At 39.6% G+C, this 20,840-nt stretch overlaps 1 protein-coding gene and 1 pseudogene across 1 annotated transcript; one reads left to right on the plus strand and one right to left on the minus strand.

The window, feature by feature from the left end:
* Positions 1–19,890, minus strand: part of LOC102951528 — a 43,159-nt pseudogene extending 23,269 nt beyond the window's left edge.
* LOC102968508 (olfactory receptor 5B2-like) lies at positions 11,563–12,513 on the plus strand. Its single transcript, XM_007092651.1, has one exon. It carries the CDS (start codon positions 11,563–11,565, stop codon positions 12,511–12,513), a length of 951 nt encoding a protein of 316 aa, XP_007092713.1.
* Positions 19,891–20,840: the final 950 nt, after the last annotated feature.

A 20,840-nucleotide genomic window follows, 5' to 3' on the forward strand; every position in this document is an offset into this window, starting at 1 on the left:
AGTTGATGGACATTTAGGCTCTTTCCATAATTTGGCTATTGTTGAGAGTGCTGCTATAAACATTGGGGTACAAGTGCCCCTATGCATCAGTACTCCTGTATCCCTTAGGTAAATTCCTAGCAGTGCTATTGCTGGGTCATAAGGTAGGTCTATTTTTAATTTTTTGAGGAACCTCCACACTGTTTTCCAGAGCGGCTGCACCAATTTGCATTCCCACCAACAGTGCAAGAGGGTTCCCGTTTCTCCACATCCTCTCCAGCATCTATAGTCTCCTGATTTGTTCATTTTGGCCACTCTGACTGGCGTGAGGTGATATCTGAGTGTGGTTTTGATTTGTATTTCCCTGATGAGGAGCGACGTTGAACATCTTTTCATGTGCCTGTTGGCCATCCGGATGTCTTCTTTAGAGAAGTGTCTATTCATGTTTTCTGCCCATTTCTTCACTGGGTTATTTGTTTTTCGGGTGTGGAGTTTGGTGAGCTCTTTACAGATTTCGGATACTAGCCCTTTGTCCAATATGTCATTTGCAAATATCTTTTCCCATTCCGTTGGTTGCCTTTTAGTTTTGTTGGTTGTTTCCTTTGCTATGCAGAAGCTTTTTATCTTCAGAAGGTCCCAGTAGTTCATTTTGCTTTTAATTCCCTTGCCTTTGGGGATGTGTCAAGTAAGAAATTGCTGTGGCTGAGGTCAGAGAGGTCTTTTCCTGCTTTCTCCTCTAGGGTTTTGATGGTTTCCTATCTCAGATTCAGGTCCTTTATCCATTTTGAGTTTATTTTTGTGAATGGTGTGAGAAAGTGGTCTAGTTTCAACCTTCTGCATGTTGCTCTCCAGTTCTCCCAGCAGCATTTGTTAAAAAGACTGTCTTTTTTCCATTGGATATTTTTTCCTACTTTGTCAAAGATTAGTTGGCCATACGTTTGTGGGTCTAGGTGTGGGGTTTCTATTCTATTCCATTGGTCTATGTGTCTGTTTTTGTGCCAATACCATGCTGTCTTGATGATGACAGCTTTGTAGTAGAGGCTAAAGTCTGGGATTGTGATGCCTCCTGCTTTGGTCTTCTTCTTCAAAATTACTTTGGCTATTCGGGGCCTTTTGTGGTTCCATATAAATTTTAGGATGGCTTGTTCTAGTTTCGAGAAGAATGCTGGTGCAATTTTGATTGGGATTGCATTGAATGTGTAGATAGCTTTGGGTAGTATTGACATTTTGACAATATTTATTCTTCCAATCCATGAGCAGGGAATGTCTTTCCATTTCTTTATATCTTCTTCAATTTCCTTCATAAGCTTTCTATAGTTTTCAGCATACAGATCTTTTACATCTTTGGTTAGATTTATTCCTAGGTATTTTATGCTTCTTGGTGCAATTGTGAATGGGATCAGTTTCTTTATTTGTCTTTCTGTTGCTTCATTATTAGTGTATAAGAATGCAACTGATTTCTGTACGTTGATTTTGTATCCTGCAACTTTGCTAAATTCATATATCAGTTCTAGCAGACTTCTGGTGGAGTCTATTGGATTTTCCATGTATAATATGACATCTGCAAAAAGTGAAAGCTTAACTTCATCTTTGCCAATTTTTTTGCCTTTGATTTCCTTTTGTTGTCTGATTGATGATGCTAGAACTTCCAACACTATGTTAAACAGCAGCGGTGAGAGTGGACATCCCTGTCGTGTTCCTGATCTCAGGGAAAAAGCTCTCAGTTTTTCCCCGTTGAGGATGATGTTAGCTGTGGGCTTTTCGTAAATGGCTTTTATGATGTTTAAGTATGTTCCCTCTATCCCGACTTTCTCGAGGGTTTTTTTTAAGAAAGGTTGCTGAATTTTGTCAAATGCCTTTTCTGCATCAATTGACAGGATCATATGGTTCTTATCTTTTCTTTTATTAATGTGATGTATCACGTTGATTGATTTGCAAATGTTGAACCAGCCCTGCATCCCAGGAATGAATCCCACTTGATCATGGTGAATAATTCTTTTTATATGCTGTTGAATTCGATTTGCTAGTATCTTATTGAGAATTTTTGCATCCATATTCATCAGGGATATTGGCCTGTAGTTCTCTTTTTTTACTGGGTCTCTGTCTGGTTTAGGAATCAAAGTAATACTGGCTTCATAGAATGAGCCTGGAAGTTTTCCTTCCCTTTCTATTTCTTGGAATAGCTTGAGAAGGATAGGTATTATCTCTGCTTTAAACGTCTGGTAGAACTCCCCTGGGAAGCCATCTGGTCCTGGACTCTTATTTGTTGGGAGATTTTTGATGACTGATTCAATTTCTTCGCTGGTTATGGGTCTGTTCAAGCTTTCTATTTCCTCCTGATTGAGTTTTGGAAGCGTGTGGGTGTTTACAAATTTGTCCATTGCTTCCAGGTTGTCCAATTTGTTGGCATATAATTTTTCATAGGATTCCCTGATAATTGCTTGTATCTCTGAGGGATTGGTTGTAATAATTCCATTTTCACTCATGATTTTATCTATTTGGGTCATCTCCCTTTTCTTTTTGAGAAGCCTGGCTAGAGGTTTATCAATTTTGTTTATTTTTTCAAAAAACCAACTGTTGGTTTCGTTGATCTGCTCTACAGTTTTTTTAGATTCTATATTGTTTATTTCTGCTCTGATCTTTATTATTTCTCTTCTTCTTCTGGGTTTAGGCTGTCTTTGCTGTTGTGCTTCTATTTCCTTTAGGTGTGCTGTTAGATTTTGTATTTGGGATTTTTCTTGTTTCTTGAGATAGGCCTGGATTGCAATGTATTTTCCTCTCTAGACTGCCTTCACTGCATCCCAAAGCGTTTGGATTGTTGTATTTTCATTTTCATTTGTTTCCATATATTTTTTAATTTCTTCTCTAATTGCCTAATTGACCCATTCATTCTTTAGTAGGGTGTTCTTTAACCTCCATGCTTTTGGAGGTTTTCCAGACTTTTTCCTGTGGTTGATTTCAAGCTTCATAGCATTGTGGTCTGAAAGTATGCATGGTATGATGTCAATTCTTGTATACTTATGAAGGGCTATTTTGTGACCCAGTATGTGATCTTGGAGAATGTTCCATGTACACTCGAGAAGAAAGTATATTCTGTTGCTTTGGGATGCAGAGTTCTAAATATATCTGTCAAGTCCATCTGATCCAATGTATAATTCAGGGCCCTTGTTTCTTTATTGACCATGTGTCTAGATGATCTATCCATTTCTGTAAGTGGAGTGTTAAAGTCCCCTGCAATTACCACATTCTTATCAATAAGGTTGCTTATATTTGTGAGTAATTGTTTTATATATTTGGGGGCTCCCGTATTCGGCACATAGAATTTATAATTGCTAGCTCTTCCTGATGGATAGACCCTGTAATTATTATATAATGCCCTTCTTCATCTCTTGTTACAGCCTTTAATTTAAAGTTAGTTTATCTGATATAAGTATGGCTACTCCAGCTTTCTTTTGACTTCCAGTGGCATGATAAATAGTTCTCCATCCCCTCACTCTCAATCTGAAGGTGTCCTCAGGTCTAAAATGAGTCTCTTGTAGACAGCAAATAGATGGGTCTTGTTTTTGTATCCATTCTGATACCCTATGTCTTTTGGTTGGTGCATTTAGTCCATTTACATTCAGTGTTATTATAGAACGATATGGGTTTAGAGTCATTGTGATGTCCATAGGTTTCATGCTTGTAGCGATGTCTCTGGTACTTTGTCTCACAGGATCCCCCTTAGGATCTCTTGTAGGGCTAGTTTAGTGGTGACAAATTCCTTCAGTTTTTGTTTGTTTGGGAAGACCTTTGTCTCTCCTTCTATTCTAAATGACAGACTTGCTGGATAAAGGATTCTCGGCTGCATACTTTTTCTGTTCATCACATTGAAAAATCTCCTGCCATTCCTTTCTGGCCTGCCAAGTTTCAGTAGAGAGATCGATCACGAGTCTTATAGGTCTCCCTTTATATGTTAGAGTACGTTTATCTCTAGCTGCTTTCAGAATTTTCTCTTTATCCTTGTGTTTTGCCAGTTTCACTATGATATGTCATGCAGAAGATCGATTCAAGTTACATCTGAAGGGAGTTCTCTGTGCCTCTTGGATTTCAATGCTTTTTTCCTTCTGCAGATCAGGGAAGTTCTCAGCTATTATTTCTTCAAGTACCCCTTCAGCAACTTTCCCTCTCTCTTCCTCCTCTGGAATACCAATTATGCTTATATTATTTCTCTTTAGTGCATCACTTAGTTCTCTAATTTTCCCCTCATACTCCTGGATTTTTTTATCTCTCTTTTTCTCAGCTTCTTCTTTTTCCATAATTTTATCTTTTAGTTCACCTATTCTCTCCTCTGCCTCTTCAATCCAAGCCGTGGTTGTCTCCATTTTATTTTGCACCTCATTGATAGCATTTTTTAGCTCCTCCTGGCTGTTCCTTAGTCCCTTGATGTCTGTAGCAATAGATTCTCTGCTGTCCTTTATACTGTTTTCAAGCCCAGCAATTAATTTTATGACTATTATTCTAAATTCACTTTCTGTTATATTGTTTAAATTGTTTTTGATCAGTTCGTTAGCTGTCGTTATTTCCTGGACATTTTTTTGAGAGGAATTCTTCCATTTCATCATTTTGGATAGCCCCTGGAGTGGTGCAGGACTGCGGGGCACTTCCCCTGTGCTGTCTTGAATAACTGGAGTTGGTGGGCGGGGCCGCAGTCAGACCTGATGTCTGCCCCCAGCCCACCGCTGGGGCCACAGTCAGACTGGTGTGTGCCTTCTCTTCCCCTCTCCTAGGGGCGGGATTCACTGTGGGGTGGTGTGGCCCGTCTGGGCTACTTGCACACTGCCACGCTTGTGGTGCTGGGGATCTGGCATATTAGCTGGGGTGGATCGGCAAGGTGCACGGGGGCGGGAGGAGCAGGCTCAGCTCGCTTATCCTTCAGTGATCCACTTGGGGAGGGGCCCTGCAGCACGGGGATTGAGTCAGACCCGCCAGAGGGATGGATCCGCAGAAGCACAGCGTTGGGTGTTTGCGGCTGCAAGCAAGTTTCCTGGCAGGAACTGGTTCCCTTTGGGACTTTGGCTGGGGGATGGGCGAGGGAGATGGTGCTGGCGAGCGCCTTTGTTCCCCACTAAGCTGAGCTCTGTCGTCTGGGGCTCAACAACTCTCCCTCCCATTGTCCTCCAGCCCTCCGCTCTCTGAGCAGAGAGGTTAGCTTATGACCTCCCAGATGCTAAGTCCCGCTTGCTGTTGGAACACATTCTGTCCGGCCCCTCCGCTCTTGCAAGCCAGACTCAGGGGCTCTGCTTGGCCGGGGAGCCACCCCTCCGCCCTGGCTCCCTCCCGCCAGTCCGTGCAGCACGCACCGCCTCTCCGCCCTTCCTACCCTCTTCCGTGAGCCTCTCGTCTGCGCTTGGCTCCGGAGACTCCATTCTGCTAGTCTTCTGGCAGTTTTCTGAGTTATTTAGGCAGGTGTGGGTGGGATCTACGTGATCAGCAGGATGTGGTGAGCCCGGCGTCCTCCTACGCCGCCATCTTCCCAGGATCCTCCTATATGTGGAATTTTAAAAACAAAACAAGTAAAACAACAACAAAAAACCCAGACTCATGCAGAGAATAGATTGGGGTTGACAGAGAGAAAGAAGACTTAGGGGGCATCAGTGGGGAAAGGGTGAAGGGGATCAAGAAAAACAAATTTCCAGTTATAAAATAAATACGTCATAGGAATATAATGTGCAGCATGGGGGATATAGTCAATAATATTGTATTAGCCTTGTATGGTGACAGACAATATCTAGCCTTAGTGTGGTAATCAGTTTGCAATATATACAAATGTCAAGTCACTATGTTATACACCTGAAACTAATATATTATATGTCCATTATAACTCAATAAATAATATTTTTCATTTAAAAAAAAAGACAGGAAATAAGAAGTATTGGCAAGAATGTGGAGACAAAGGACCCTCATATACCATTTGTGGGAATGCAAATTAGTGCACCCACTTCCAGGAACTATAGCACTTCCTCAAAAAAATGTTTGTTGTGGCATTGCTTATAATAGCCAAGATCTGGAAGCAATCCAGGTGTCCACTGATAGAGTAATGAATAAAGATGAAGTGATATATATATATATGTATATATATGTATATATATATATATATATATATATATATTATTTATCCATAAAAAAAAATGGGATCTCGCCATTGTGACAACATGGATTGACCTAGAGGGTATTACACTCAGTGAAATAAGTTAGTCAAAGAAAGACAAATACCATACAATTGCACTTATATGTGAAATCTAAAGAAACAAATGAACAAACAAACAAAAAAAGAAGCAGACCCATAAATACAAGAAACAAATAGATGGTTTCCAGAGGGAAGGGGTAGGCAGGGATGGGAAAAAGGGGTGAGGGGGAGTGGGAGATACAGGCTTCCAGTTATGGAATGTATAAAAGGTACAGCATAAGGAATAAAGTTACAGCATAGGGAATATAGTCAAAGGTGTTGTGATAGCATTGTATGGGGTCAGATGGTAGCTACACTGGTGGTGAGCACATAACATACAGACTTTTCTAGTCACTTGGTTGCATGCCTGAAACTAGTGTAACATTGTGTGTCAACTATTGTTCGGTGTAAAAAAGTATACTACAGTAAAACCTTGGATTGCAAGTAACTTGTTCTCCAAGTGTTCTGCAAGACGAACAAACCTTTCTAATAAATTTTAACTTGGTAAATGAACGACGTCTTGCAATATGAGTAGTACATGATGCCGAACATCACACACAACTGAGCCAATGATTCTTCTCTCTCTCTCTCTCTCTCTCTCTCGCCCGCCGCTGTGAGATTGTGGGTGATCGTCTCTCATGCTTGGATGCTGGGTCCCATGCTGTGGTGTTTGGCAAAAATTATTTATTTTTCAGAACTTTGGAAGGTGCCCCAAACTGGTGTAATTTTTGTCACTTCAAAGCACCTATAGACAGTTCTTTGATTTTCCATACAAGAGTAAGCTTAGGAATGCTTTGCTTGGTTTTGGTCAGGCTGCTTGAAGGTATAGACCCTTTCCTCTGCTGTCTTATTGCCAGTTATATTAAATACAGTATATGACAAGAGTTTATTAATACTGTACTGTAGTCAACATCAGTTAATGATCGTGAAAGTCGTCCTATACAATAATCCTCCTCTCTCATGTCTCCCTCAGCCACGAAGGTTTTCAAAGGTAAGCACAGGTTAATTTCTTTATTTATGCTTATATTTTGTATTTTTAAAAATTATTTTGTATTATATTATGGTATTGCAATCAGTTTTATGTGAATATTTTTGGGTTGTAGAACTAATCATCTGAGTTTCCATTATTTCTTATGGGGAAATTTGCTTTGACAGACAAGTGCTTTGGATTACAAGCATGTTTCTGGAACGAATCATGCTCACAAACCAAGGATTTACTGTATTTATGAACAAAATACAAAAAATAAATGAGCAGAGTAAGATTAGCAGGAAGAAGGAATAGAAAGTCCAAATCTACATCCCCTGATAGAAACACAGGTTTAACAATTTAAGTAACAAAATACCCTTCTGAGAAGTCCGAAGTCCAGTTCAGTGTCTCATCTGTTGAATTCCTAACCTTCAGTACTCCGAAATGTGATCTTGTATAGAAATAGGATTGTTGCAGATTTACTTACTTAAGATGAGGTCCCACTGGGGTAGAGTAGGCCCCAAATCTAATAGGACTCGTGCCCCTTTAAAAAATGGAATATTTAGACAGATGCAGGCACAAAGGTGGAACACCAAGTGAAGAGGAAGACAGAGGTCAGAATGGTCATCAGACCAAGGAATGAAAACGAACGCCAGGACATCACCCTGATGCTCGGGGACAGATATGAGACAAATTCTTCCTTACAGATTTCACAAGTAACCAACAAAACCAACCCCATTGACACATTGACCTCAGATTTCTAGTATCCAGAAATGTGAGACGATACATTTCTGTTGTTAATGCCACCTTCTTTGTGGTACTTTTTTTTTTTTAATTTTTTTTTAACGTTTATTTATTTTTGAGACAGAGAGAAAGACAGAGCATGAACAGGGGAGGGGCAGAGAGAGAGGGAGACACAGAATCTGAAACAGGCTCCAGGCTCTGAGCCATCAGCCCAGAGCCCCACGCGGGGCTCGAACTCACGGACCGCGAGATCGTGACCTGAGCTGAAGTCGGACGCTCAACCGACTGAGCCACCCAGGCGCCCCCTTTGTGGTACTTTTTAAGAGCAGTCTTAGGAAATTAATATAGGCAACAATATGGATGAATCTCAGATACATCTTACGTGAAGGAATCCAGACACAAAGGCTACACACACTAGGACTCAACTTACAGGACATTATTGCAAAGGCAAAATTACATGGACAAGCCGTTACGTGGTTTCCAGGGGCAGCAGGTGGGAGAAGGGGTGAAATATAAGAACATGTGACACAAAACCAGGTGTGCACCCTGATCAGATCCAATTAGGTCCCCACAGGCTGTTTAATTGCTTCTCCCTAAGAAGGCGGATAAGATCTACAGACACCCTCCTGGGGGACATGCACGGAGAACTCCGTGTCTATCTCACTCCCTCCTGATTCCATGAGATAGCCCCTGAAATCCCAGTAGGACTCAACATGACATCATTTCAGAGGGACCAGGCCATGTGCCACGCCCCTCTGGCCATCATTTATGCAGCTGACTGTTATCCTTGCTGGTACATGCAGACCTTCCTCCCTGACCTTGGACCTGAGAATTTGTTTCCAGCCTGCGATCATGGCCAAGGAAAACATCTCCTCATGGAAATGATATTGAGTTCCAGGTGAGAACCCCTCAGCAAGGTGTTTTCTAGAGCTTCCCTCCTTTGCTCATCATCACACAATTCTGTGAATTATGTAGGAGAGGTGATTTTATCCTTTATTTTACAAATAGGGAGAGAACAAGCGGCTGCTCCAAAAGCGTAGTCAGAACTAAGGGTGGGTTTAGGACTTGGATCATGTTTGTGACTCCATGTTGGGATCTTTCCTCCAATTTTACCTGTCTTAGAAGTCTTGGAATTTTCACTAGTACCTGATAGAGAACATCTCCAACAGTATATATGCATTATTTCATAGCAAAAAGTCTGATTTCAGACTCACTATTCAGGATTGCCTGTCCCTTCTTTTCCGCCAGCGAAGTAAGCTTCTATGTTGTGTGTATTTTTTTTTTTAGTAAGAAGTATAATTCATGCAAAATCCATGGGGTGCTCTACCTACTATGGGTTATTTGAGCACCGAAATAGATGATTTGAACATTATTCCTAAAGCAGTGAGCTGAGGCTGGGATTTTAGTATCAAAATTTCCATCAATGGGGAGTTTAGTGATATCTATGGAATAACATCAACTCTTTTCTTTAAAAAGATCAGCCAAACAAAAAAGTTAAGTGATGCCCTGATTCAGTAACTTTTAAATTCATCTTATTTACTATCTCTGTTCTGTCACTGGAGGTTAAAAAAAACAGAAGACAGTGAAATAACCTCTCTATAAACTACAAAGTGTTATAATTCAATTAACAAGATTAGTACTCCGCTGTAATCTCTCCAGCATTATCTGGTCCTTATTAATATTGCTAGCACATCTACAGAGGCCAATGATAAGGTCACTAAAAGCACAGGCTTTTGACTTGGTCACAGGGTCATTTGAATCTTGAATCTTCCTCATTCAAGCTATGTAATTGTAGAGCTTTACATAACCTCTCAAAAGATAAAGGGGGAATAACAATTACACTGACCTCACAACATCTCAGTGAATTTAAATGAAATGATACATTTTTACACATATATACAAACACATGCATAAATATATGTCCACATGCACGAATAGAAATGTATATGCATATAGCTCTTACTGTTTGTAGAACATGTCCTATTCTGAGATGTTATGATTGTCAAAGCTTGACAGACACAATGACCTCAGGGTCTAGGTTTGGTGAGTGAGGATGTGATAGAATCAGGAGAGCATGGTAGAGAGTGATTAGTTGAGGACAGATGTCTTTCTAAAGGCTTCAAATTCAAAGTTAAAAGATTTAAGACACTGTTCCTACATAAGAACATATCACATAAATTAAAAACGTGGAGCGCCCCACCAAAACAGACCTGCAGGCTCAAGGCAGTCAAAAACTGGGACCTTTCAACCCTTGATCTTGGTGATTCAACTATGAGATGATAGTAATGGAAGAAAGAGGGAGTTTAAGAAAAGACACTCTTTTGACTCTTGCTAAAATGTGGATTTTAAGAAAGAAATTAAGCAAAAGAATGGCTCATTTGGAATGACTAGAACAGAACTTGAGCTGGCAGAGGACAGACTGAGGAACACTGGAAGGAACAAAATAATCAGCGGACCAAGTGTGTGAGAAAAAGGAAACCAAGGAGAGGCTACAAGGCCTCAGAACTCATCCACACCTGAATCCCTCAAATCACCACCCACCTTTCCCAAACAAAAAGGTTATCATTCCGTCCTAGAAATAATACTACAGTAACATTGGTCAGGCCATGCTAAACATCCAACATTTTACCCCTTGTTTATAATGCATTATCTCATTTGTATCACTCAACAATATCTTGGAGTAGATCTCGTTACAATCTGCACTGTGTGTATGGAAGAAATCAGGTCCTGGTACTGACGTTGGAATCAATGTTTCTTGGGTGGTAAATGATAGGGTTGATAGGCACCACTTCCTAGAGCCTCAGCTCTACACCTGACATTGTGCCTTGCCCTCAGAATTGCCTCTTCTGGCTATACATGCCCTACTGCTCAAGTTACCCCACTACATCCATTATGCTTGTACATCTCGGTTACTTAAGTAGAAAGCCTCGAACACTGAGTTTGGAATAATGAAGTCAATGAGTATGTGTAAATTGAGTTAAGTTCAATTTTACTTAAATTAAGACCAGTGGACTGAAGAACCAATCTTGGGTGCAAAACTTGGCTTTGGCAGTAATAATTTTGTAAACTTAAATACATGATTTAATCTCTGTGCTTCACAAGTTAAATGGGGGTAATAAAGAACTAGCCAATCCCATAGGGTTGTTGAAAAAAATGAATGAATACACACAAAGTGTCTAGAGTAGTTTCTGTCTAGAGCAACATACAGGTATAAACATTCAATGATCCATGGAACTGAAATGACAGATATATTTGATTTCAGACTTGCCATCTTGATCAAGACATTACTCTTCACATCTCAGTTTACAAATTTACAAAATTTAGAAAGTGAGACTCGATCCATGAAGATCCTTCAGTTTTAGCAATGTGTGACTGTATAGAGAATTCATGCATTACATTTCATTGTCAAGCTCACACTTGAGATCTGAATAATATGAAGAATTACTGCTGTAAAGAAATAATGCACATCTATCATCTATCTACCTACCAATCTACCATTGAGATATCTATCTAGATTATCTATCTATCTATCATCTATCATCTATCTTTCTGTGTATCTATCTTTCTATGTATCTGTTTTCAATTTCACTTCACTTGCTTTTTTGTTTATGACTCTCTTCCTTTATTTTCATCACTACAGGGCATATTGTGGTTCCCAAACAACATTATGAAGAACAACACAGAAGGGGCTGAATTCATCCTGCTGGGACTAACCAATGATCCAAAGCTACAGATCCTTCTATTTATCATGTTCACCCTCATTTACCTCATCACGCTGTTTGGAAACGTAGGGATGATTGTTTTGATTCTCTTAGACGCTCATCTCCACACTCCCATGTACTTTTTCCTCGGTAACCTGTCTCTGGTGGACTTTGGTTACTCTACAGCTGTCACTCCCAAAGTTATGGCTGGGCTCCTTATGGGAGACAAAGTCATCTCCTACAATGCATGTGCTGCCCAGATGTTCTTTTTTGGAGCCTTGGCCACTGTGGAAAATTTCCTTTTGGCCTCAATGGCCTATGACCGCTACACAGCAGTGTGCAAACCCCTCCATTACACCACCACCATGACGACAAGGGTGTGTGCATGTCTGGCGATAGGTTCCTACATCTATGGTTTCTTGAATGCCTCCATCCACATTCGGGACACGTTCAGTCTCTCATTTTGCAAGTCCAATCTGATCCATCACTTTTTCTGTGATGTTCCAGCTGTCATGGCTCTATCTTGCTCTGATAGACATGTCAGTGAACTGATTCTTATTGTGGTAGCAAGCTTCAACATCTTTTTTGCTGTCTTTGTTATCTTGATTTCCTACCTGCTCATATTTATCACCATCCTGAAGATGCACTCAACTCAGGGTTATCAGAAGGCTTTATCCACGTGCACTTCCCACCTCACTACAGTCTCCATCTTCTATGGGACAGCCATCTTTATGTACGCCCAGCCCACCTCCAGCCATTCCATGGACTCAGACAAAATCGCATCCATGTTCTACACTATGGTTATTCCCATGCTGAACCCCCTGGTCTATAGCTTAAGAAACGAGGAAGTTAAAACCGCTTTCAAGACGGTGGGTGAGAAGGCAAAACTGTCTCTAGGCTTTCTACTAAAGTCGTAGCATGCACAATGATCTGTGTAAATCCTCTCAGATTTCCAACATGCAGTTAGCCACATTTTAATGCCCCCCACTCCACCTAAATTACTGAGGCAATACGATCTCTTGTTCAAAAGTCTATCATCTGGAAAAAGAAGTATATGTCCAAATACATGATATCCAAATGAGGATGGCCAATGGGAATCTTAAAAATTTGGGGGCCCTGCTTGTAGTAAAACTTATTAATTATATGTTCATTATTTTCCTTACCATATAACAATGCATCTCTATATGTAAACCATGGCACACAAAAATCCATGAATAGAAGCATATGGAAGAATCCCATATGTGCAGATGCACACAGGAGTGGGGAATTAGTTAAAGGAGTTAAATGTAGTGTGGCTAGCTTTTAATAGAAAAGTTAAAATAGTCAATTTAAATATTAGAATATGAATTTATGTCTGACGTTATTTCTGTAGTTGAAATTTTTTCAAGAGTCCAAAATGGGGATTAAGAGTACACTTACCTTGATAAGCACTGAGAAATGTATAAAATTGTCAAATCATTACATTGTACACTTGAAACTAATATAACACTGTATGTTAATTATACTTGAATAAGAAGAAAAATGACTGAAGGTGGCAAAACAAAGGTCCCAAATGAAGTAAGACATGACATAAATTTTGAAATAAAAATATATACGTTTGTGGCACATTTTATTCAGAGCTACATGCATACAATATTTTAAAGGAATCAATACTTCTGTCTTTAGTGTTTGTTAGAAACAGATTTGTCACAGGGCAATTTTCAAAAGCAAAAAGACCAGAAAAAGAAAAGTCGGTCTGTATATTACAAGAGATTTTTCCAATTTTTCTGTTTATCTCTTCTTATGTTTTGTAAAACAATAAAGGCACTGAGTAAGGATAATGTTATCTATCTTCCTGCTGAAAATACTACGAGATGGCTAATGACACTCAGGCAGGGATACTTTAGTTTCAGATGAGCTATGTCATGTCTTGCCCCTCTCCTATACCCTGCCTCCTCTCCCCTCACACTGAGTTCCCTGCTGTTCCTGGACAATCCAACCTCCCTCCTGCCTCAGGGCCTTTGTACTTGCTATACTTGCTGATGTTCAAAAAGTTTCCTCACTTCCCTCAGGTCTTTGTTTAAATATTAGCATATCACAGCCCTCCCACCTCCTATGGACACTGTTCTCAACTTGCTCTATTCTTCATAGTCCTGATCAGTACTCAACAATTTCTTTTTTTTTTGAAATATATGAAATTTATTGTCAAATTGGTTTCCATACAACAATTTCTATTTATTTGTTTGTTAGCTTGTTTACTTGTTTACTGGTCCAGCTAGGACATACACCACACAAGACAGCGAATCTTCTTTATTAACAACGTTATCCCCAATACTTAAATTGTTCATAATAATTTCTCAATAAACATTTGTTAAATTAATGAATAAATTAATTAAGCTTTGATCCCAGAAGTCAATATATTTGAGCCACTGATAATTATAGATAATAATTCATTATGTAATTCTTTTTTAAATATAATTTATTGTCAAGTTGGCTAAAATACAGTGTATACAGTGTGCTCTTGGTTTTGGAGGGTAGATTCCCATGATATATCACTTACATACAACACCCAGTGCTCATTCCAAGCGCCCTCAGTGTCCATCATCCTTTTTCCCCTTTCCTTCTCCCACCCCATCAACCCTCAGTTTATTCTCTGTATTTAAGAGTCTCTTATAGTTTGCCTCACTCCCTCTCTGTTTGTAACTATTTTTTTCCCTTTCCCTTCCCCCATGGTCTTCTGTTAAGTTTCTCAAGTTCCACATATGAGTGAAAACATATGTTATCTGTCTTTCTCTGACTGACGTATTTCACTTAGCATAATACCTCCCAGTTCCATCCACGTTGCTACAAATGGCCAGATTTCATTCTTTCTCATTGCCAAGTAGTATTCCATTGTATATACGTCCCACATCTTCTTTATCCATTCATCAGTTGATGGACGTTTAGGTTCTTTCCATAATTTGGCTATTGTTGAAAGTGCTGCTATAAACATTGGGGTACAAGTGCCTCTATGAGTCAGCACTCCTATATCCTTTGGATAATTTCTTAGTTGTACAATTGCTGGGTCATAGGGTAGTTCTATTATTAATTTTTTGAGGAAACTCCACACTGTTTTCCAGAGGGCTGCACCAGTTTGCATTCCCACCAGCAGTGCAAGAGGGTTCCCGTTTCTCCACACCCTTGCCAGCATCTGTTGTTTCCTGAATTGTTAATTTAAGCTTGGTAATGCATTATGTAATTCTTTAAAAAAGAATTTGAGAGCATTTTAGGATATGTGCTTGCTTTTTTTTCTATATTCTCTCACTCACTATTTGCATTTCACTCTTTTGCACAAATAACCTTTTGAAAACCACATTATCAAGTAGATCATATAAAACTATTTTAATTCTTTTTTATTAGGAATTTCTCATTAAATGAAAATGCATGAAATAAATTGTTTTTAATAAATTATAATAACACAAAATATGAGTCTGCAAAGTTTCCTAACTGTTCAATTTGCAAAATTCCTTCATAAATAATGATTATTCAATCAACTCCAATGATTCTAAACATCCATAGAAAATGTAAGCATGACAATATTTTACAATTAACATAACCTACCTCAATATGCTAATATAATCTATGGTCAGTGCATATTTTATTTTAATTAGAAGTGAGCTGAATTTTATAACAAAGCCTTCCAAAGGAATTTTTACCCATCTTCCTTTCCCATCTCTATAATTTTAAAAGCATGCAACTTCTCAAGATTTGCAAAACGGTGCATAAATGTCCTAAGAGGGATATGTTGACATTAGTGGGGTCTGTGCGGGGCAACACAAGTATCTGCTCTGAAGTCTATGAAAATAGTTTCTCTTCTGGAACCATTTCTTTAAAAAAAATTTTTTTAAACATTTATTTAATTTTGAGAGACAGAGAGAGACAGAGTATGAGCAGGGGAGGGGCAGAGAGAGAGGGAGACAAAGAATTTCAAGCAGGCTGCAGGCTCTGAGCTGTCAGCACAGAGCCCCACGCGGGGCCCCAACTCACAAATCGCGAGATCATGACCTGAGCCGAAGTCGGACGCTCAACCGACTGAGCCACCCAGGCGCCCCATCGGAACCATTTCTTAATAATTACTTTAAACATATCTGAAATTTGAAAACGATTTTAGATTTTCAAAATATTAGCTGGGGTATTATATAATACATGTCCTTTACACCTCTCACCCAGTTTCCCCTGTTGTTAACATCTTATTTTATCATAATACATTAGTCAAAACTAAGAAACCAACATTGATACAGTTCTGTTATCTAAACTTAAAAAATTCATTGAGATTATTATTTTTCAACTCATGTCATTTTGCTCTTACAGATTCAGAATACAGCACTGAATATATTGTCCCATTTCCTTAATCTCCTTTGATTGGTGACAGTGTCTCAGTCCTTCTTGGATTTTCACGACCTTAACAGCTCAGAAGTAGAAGGTCTTCCAATTTTTGTTTTTTAGAAGGTTTTCCAATCGGTGTTTGTCTGATTTTTTCGTGTGTGTGGTCAGGATTATAGGTTTTCAGAAAAATAAGAATTGCCATTGTCATCACACCTTATCAGGGGACACATATTACCGTGACTTGTCACTGGGGATAGTAGCCTTAATCACCAAAACAAGATATGTTTTCCAGGTTCTTCAGTATAATGCTATCGTTTTCCACCAGCAAGTTCTATACTTTAGAATCACGTCACTAAGTTCAGGCCACAGTCAATGTGGATTGTCCACCTCTTAGGGGAAGTCTCAACATGTAATTTAGAATTTTTCTACAGGAAAAAAATTTTTTTGTTTGTTTATTATTTACATCTATGTGGAGTTACATATACCTGCTTTGTGCTTTGGGGTACAATTTGTACTTTATTATTTATTTTATTGTTCAGATCGCTCCATCTTTGGTCATTGAGGGCACTTCCAGTTTTACTCTTGGTTCCTTGTGAGATGCTCAATCCTTCTGTTTTCTGAACTCCTCCTTACTTTCTGGAACTGTAAGGCACTCTGGGCTCCTGTTGTGCTATTCTGGTCCCAACCCAGTCATCAGCCCTTTCTCCAAAGAGCCCAGTTCACTCTCCATTGGAACTCAAAATGACCCCAAACCCTCCAGCCTTCTTTCCTATAACTGGTAAATGAAATAACAGGAGGCTGAGGACCTTCCTAAATGGTTTTTGAAGCATCTCTGAGTAGAGACTGTGTGCACATACTTCTCTTTTAGTCTCTCAGTTCCTGTTCCAAGTCCTTGCCTTTGTCTCACTTGTTCCTCACTTCAAGCACCACACCACTTCTTGTGCCTCCTCTCTCCCTGTCTCTACACTGTTTTTCCCAGGGTGACATAAACCACCCACTCTCCTTAATTCTTCCAGAGAACAAAATACATAGTAACCTGGTACTCAGACAAAATGGACAGGAAGTGAAGCCCAGAATGATGAACTGATGCAAAGTAAGAATTTGATATAACTTATCCTCAGGTTCATGAAGCATCATCTACTGTCAAACATCTCTTCCCAGCCAGCTCTCTCCTAAAACCCTCTGTTCCCACCATGTTGTTAGGTTCCACCCATCTTCTCTCTTCTCAAAGTTTAAAGTCTCGAGACCCTGTCTTTCTAGATGCTCTGGGAAAAGACAACATGCATTTCCTCCATCATTCAGGTTGGGAAAATACTTAGAAACTATGTAAAGCAAAGAATAATCATGGAATAGATTGTTGAGTAAACATTTATGAGATTTGTAACCCCACCATCCCACCAAAACCACTCAAAGTCATCCACCAACTTCATATCACTATGACATATTGCCAGTTCTAAGTGTTGATATTGCTTGACCTACCAACAGCTTTGACACAGCCGTTCCCTCTTGATGCTTTTCTCACCACTAGGTTCCCAGGACACCTTCACTGGCTCCTCATCTTGGTGATATTTTATTAAGAAAGTTCCAGATGCCAGTCCTTGAAAACATTTAGCTTCTCTCTACCTACATTCTCTTACCTATGTTCTCATTCTCATGTTGAAAACTCTAAATTTATACGATTCCAGTCCTAAACCTTCCCTGTGGTATCTGAGAGGCATCTCAAATCTTGTATGCCCCAAGTGAAATTCATGCCCTCTTCTCACCCAAACTTCTTGCTTTCATGCCTGTCACACCTCACATAGTAGTCCTTCTAGTGCTTAGGTAGCTAGGTTACCATTTTCCTCCCACTCCACATCCAGTACACCATCATATCATGTCATCTCATTATTTTAAACATAATAAAAACAACCCGACCAGCTTAGATCAATATAAAATACCTTATATGATTTGGAAGAAACAAAAAAAGCCATCAAACAAATAAAATATTAATTTCATAGACTTATTTTAAATTATGAAAAAAGTAAGAGTCGATAAGAGATAAAAAGCTATCTTAGATGATGTGGTCAAGAAAAGGGCTCTTAATAAAGCAATGTGAGGTCTAGGAAAAGACCTTACACTAAGGGCAAACACAAGCCAGAGACCCAATTTTGGAGACAAGGCTAGCCATTCAGATTCAGGTACAAGTTGTGTGGTGGGATGCTGGTTTTCCTCAAAAAACTTTCTTTTCTTCTTCAAAAGTATGGGAATTTCAGCTAAGTACATTAACTTTCAGCTAAAGATTAAATTTTGAAGTTAGCTTTCCAGGTCATTTTTGTGGCCTTATGACTGAATTCTTGTCAATGGAATGTACTCAGAAGTATTGCATACAGCTACTATATCACTTTCTTGAAAAGAAATTGTTTTTCCTTCAATCCATCTCTTCCTCTTTTCCTGCAGATAGAATAGTTATGATGAGGAAAGACTTTCAATATTCTGGGAGATGGTAGATAGAGACTATGTGGACTGAACCTGGCCCCAGAATGAACAAGACACGTCATGTCCAGATAATTCATATATATCCTGCTGGATTCGCATCCACTAGTTGAGAATAAGTTGCTCTTGTATTTAAGCCACTGTAGTTTGGCTTTCTTTGTTACAGTACTTTAGCCTAATTTCTAATTGTGGTAGGTTAACTCTGGGCACAAATCCTTTGCAGCTGTTTTCTTCAAGAGGTGGAGTCTTTCTTCATGCTTGCATTGGGGCCAACCTTTTGATACCACTAATTAGTATATGATAGAGGATAGTGTGTTAAGAGTCTGTGTTTTGAGAACCATTCTGTTTTATTTTTACAATGAGAATATTATGTAAGAAAGCTGGTCCATCCTCTGGAGGATGAAAGAAAGGTCCATCCTTCTGTGGAGAAGAGGTAGGGCATAAACAGAATCAACAGTTAGAAACGTGAGTAAGGCCATCTTGAACCTTTCAGCCCAGCTGACTGTGCATAAGACGTGAATGAGCCTGTGTGGAAGCAGCAAAGGAACTGCCCTGCCAACCACAGAACTATGAGAAATAATAAACTGTTGTTTTAAGTCACTAGGCATTGTGATATTTTGCTACACAACAATAGAGAACTGGTTATCTATTCAGTTTTATAATCTCTCTAATTAATCTATGGGCTGAACGGAATCTTCATCTTCTTAGTGGATTTCCTGAAAGCATTATTCACCTCTTTATTCCTTAGACTGTAGACAGTAGGGCTCAACATGAGGACTCTAATTACATAGAACACAGGTGCCATTTGGTCATTGTCTGTAGAATCACTAGAACTGGGTTGTAAGTACACGAACTTGACAGTTCCATAGAAGAGGGTGACTGCAGTGAGGTGTGAGGCACAGGTGGAGAAGGCTTTCTTCTGTCCGTCAGCTGAGCGCATCCTCAGGAGGGCAATGAATATGAACAGATAGGAGGTCAAGATTACTATCAGGGCAAAACAAACTTAGAAATCTACTAAGATAAAAAGCACGATCTCATTTATGTAGTCCTCACAACAGGAAGGAACCTAGATTGGGGAGATATCACAGAAAAAGTGATGGACCACATTGGAATGGCAGAAGAGGCAGAAGGTGAATCCAGGGTGGGTGACGCCAGGCATAGCAGCCTACTGCCATTTGAGCACACAAGCTGGTGGTCACAGCGGTGGTATAATGTAAGGGCTTACGTACCGCTGCAGGCCGATCGTAAGCCAAGACCGCTAGCAAGAAACAGTCTACACTGGCAAAAGCCACACAGAAGAACACATGAGCAACACAGTCACCAGAGGAGTTGACTTTATCCTCTGTGAGAAACCCAGCCTTGGTAGTAACAGTTAGGAAGTAAACGGGGTCCACCAGAGAGAGGTTACATACAAACAAAAAGCTGAAACAGGGCCATAAATCCAGAGAACACACCGGTGGTTGCCTGCGGGGACACATGGGGGGGAAGGGCAAAGTGAGCAAAGGGGAAATGGGAGATACAGACTTCCACTTAGGAAATGAATAAACCAGGAGAAGGAAGCTACTACGTAGGGAATACAGTCAGTGGTATTGTAAACAGTGTTACAAGGGTGGCGTGGTGATGGATGGGAGCTAGAGTTGTGGCAGAGCATAATGTCAAATCACAGTCAAATCACAATATTGTAGGTCTGAAACCAGTGTATCATTGGGTACCACCTATGCTTCAATAAAAAATAAAACGAGTGTTTCTTCATTGAAAGAAAAAAGGTTAGGTAAAGGTTTAGATCATGTCTCTTGTTTGTTTTTGTTTTGAGTAGTTATTTAAATTCCAGTTAGTTCACCTACAGTGTGATATTAGTTTCAGGAGTAGAATTTAGTGATTCGTCACTTGTATAGAACATCCAGGGCTCATCCCAACACGTGCCCTCCTTAATACCCATCACCCATTCAGCCCATCCCTCACCCACCTCCCTCCGGCAGCCCCCGGTTGTTCTCTATCGTTAAGAATCTGTTTTATGGTTTGCGTCTCTCTTTTTTTCCCCTATGTTCATATATTTTGTTTCTTAAGTTCCACATATAAATGAAATCATATGGTATTTGTCTTTCTCTGACTTATTTTGCTTAGCCTAATACGTTCTAGCTCCATCCACATCATTGAAAATGGCAAGATTTCATTCTTTTTGACGCGGCTGAGTAATGTCCTATTGTATATATGTGCCACATCTTCTTTATCCATTCACCAGTCGATGGACATTTGGGCTCTTTTCATAATTTGGCTATTGTTGATAAGGCTGCTGTAAACATTGGTGTGCCTGTGGCCCTTCAAGTCCATATTTGTGTAATCTTTGGGTAAATGGCTAGTAGTACAATTGCTGAATCATAAGGTAGTTCTATTTTTTAACTTTTCGAGGAAACTCCCTACTGTTTTG

The sequence above is a fragment of the Panthera tigris genome, chromosome D1 (genome assembly GCF_018350195.1).
Source record: "Panthera tigris isolate Pti1 chromosome D1, P.tigris_Pti1_mat1.1, whole genome shotgun sequence".
Taxonomy (NCBI): domain Eukaryota; kingdom Metazoa; phylum Chordata; class Mammalia; order Carnivora; family Felidae; genus Panthera; species Panthera tigris.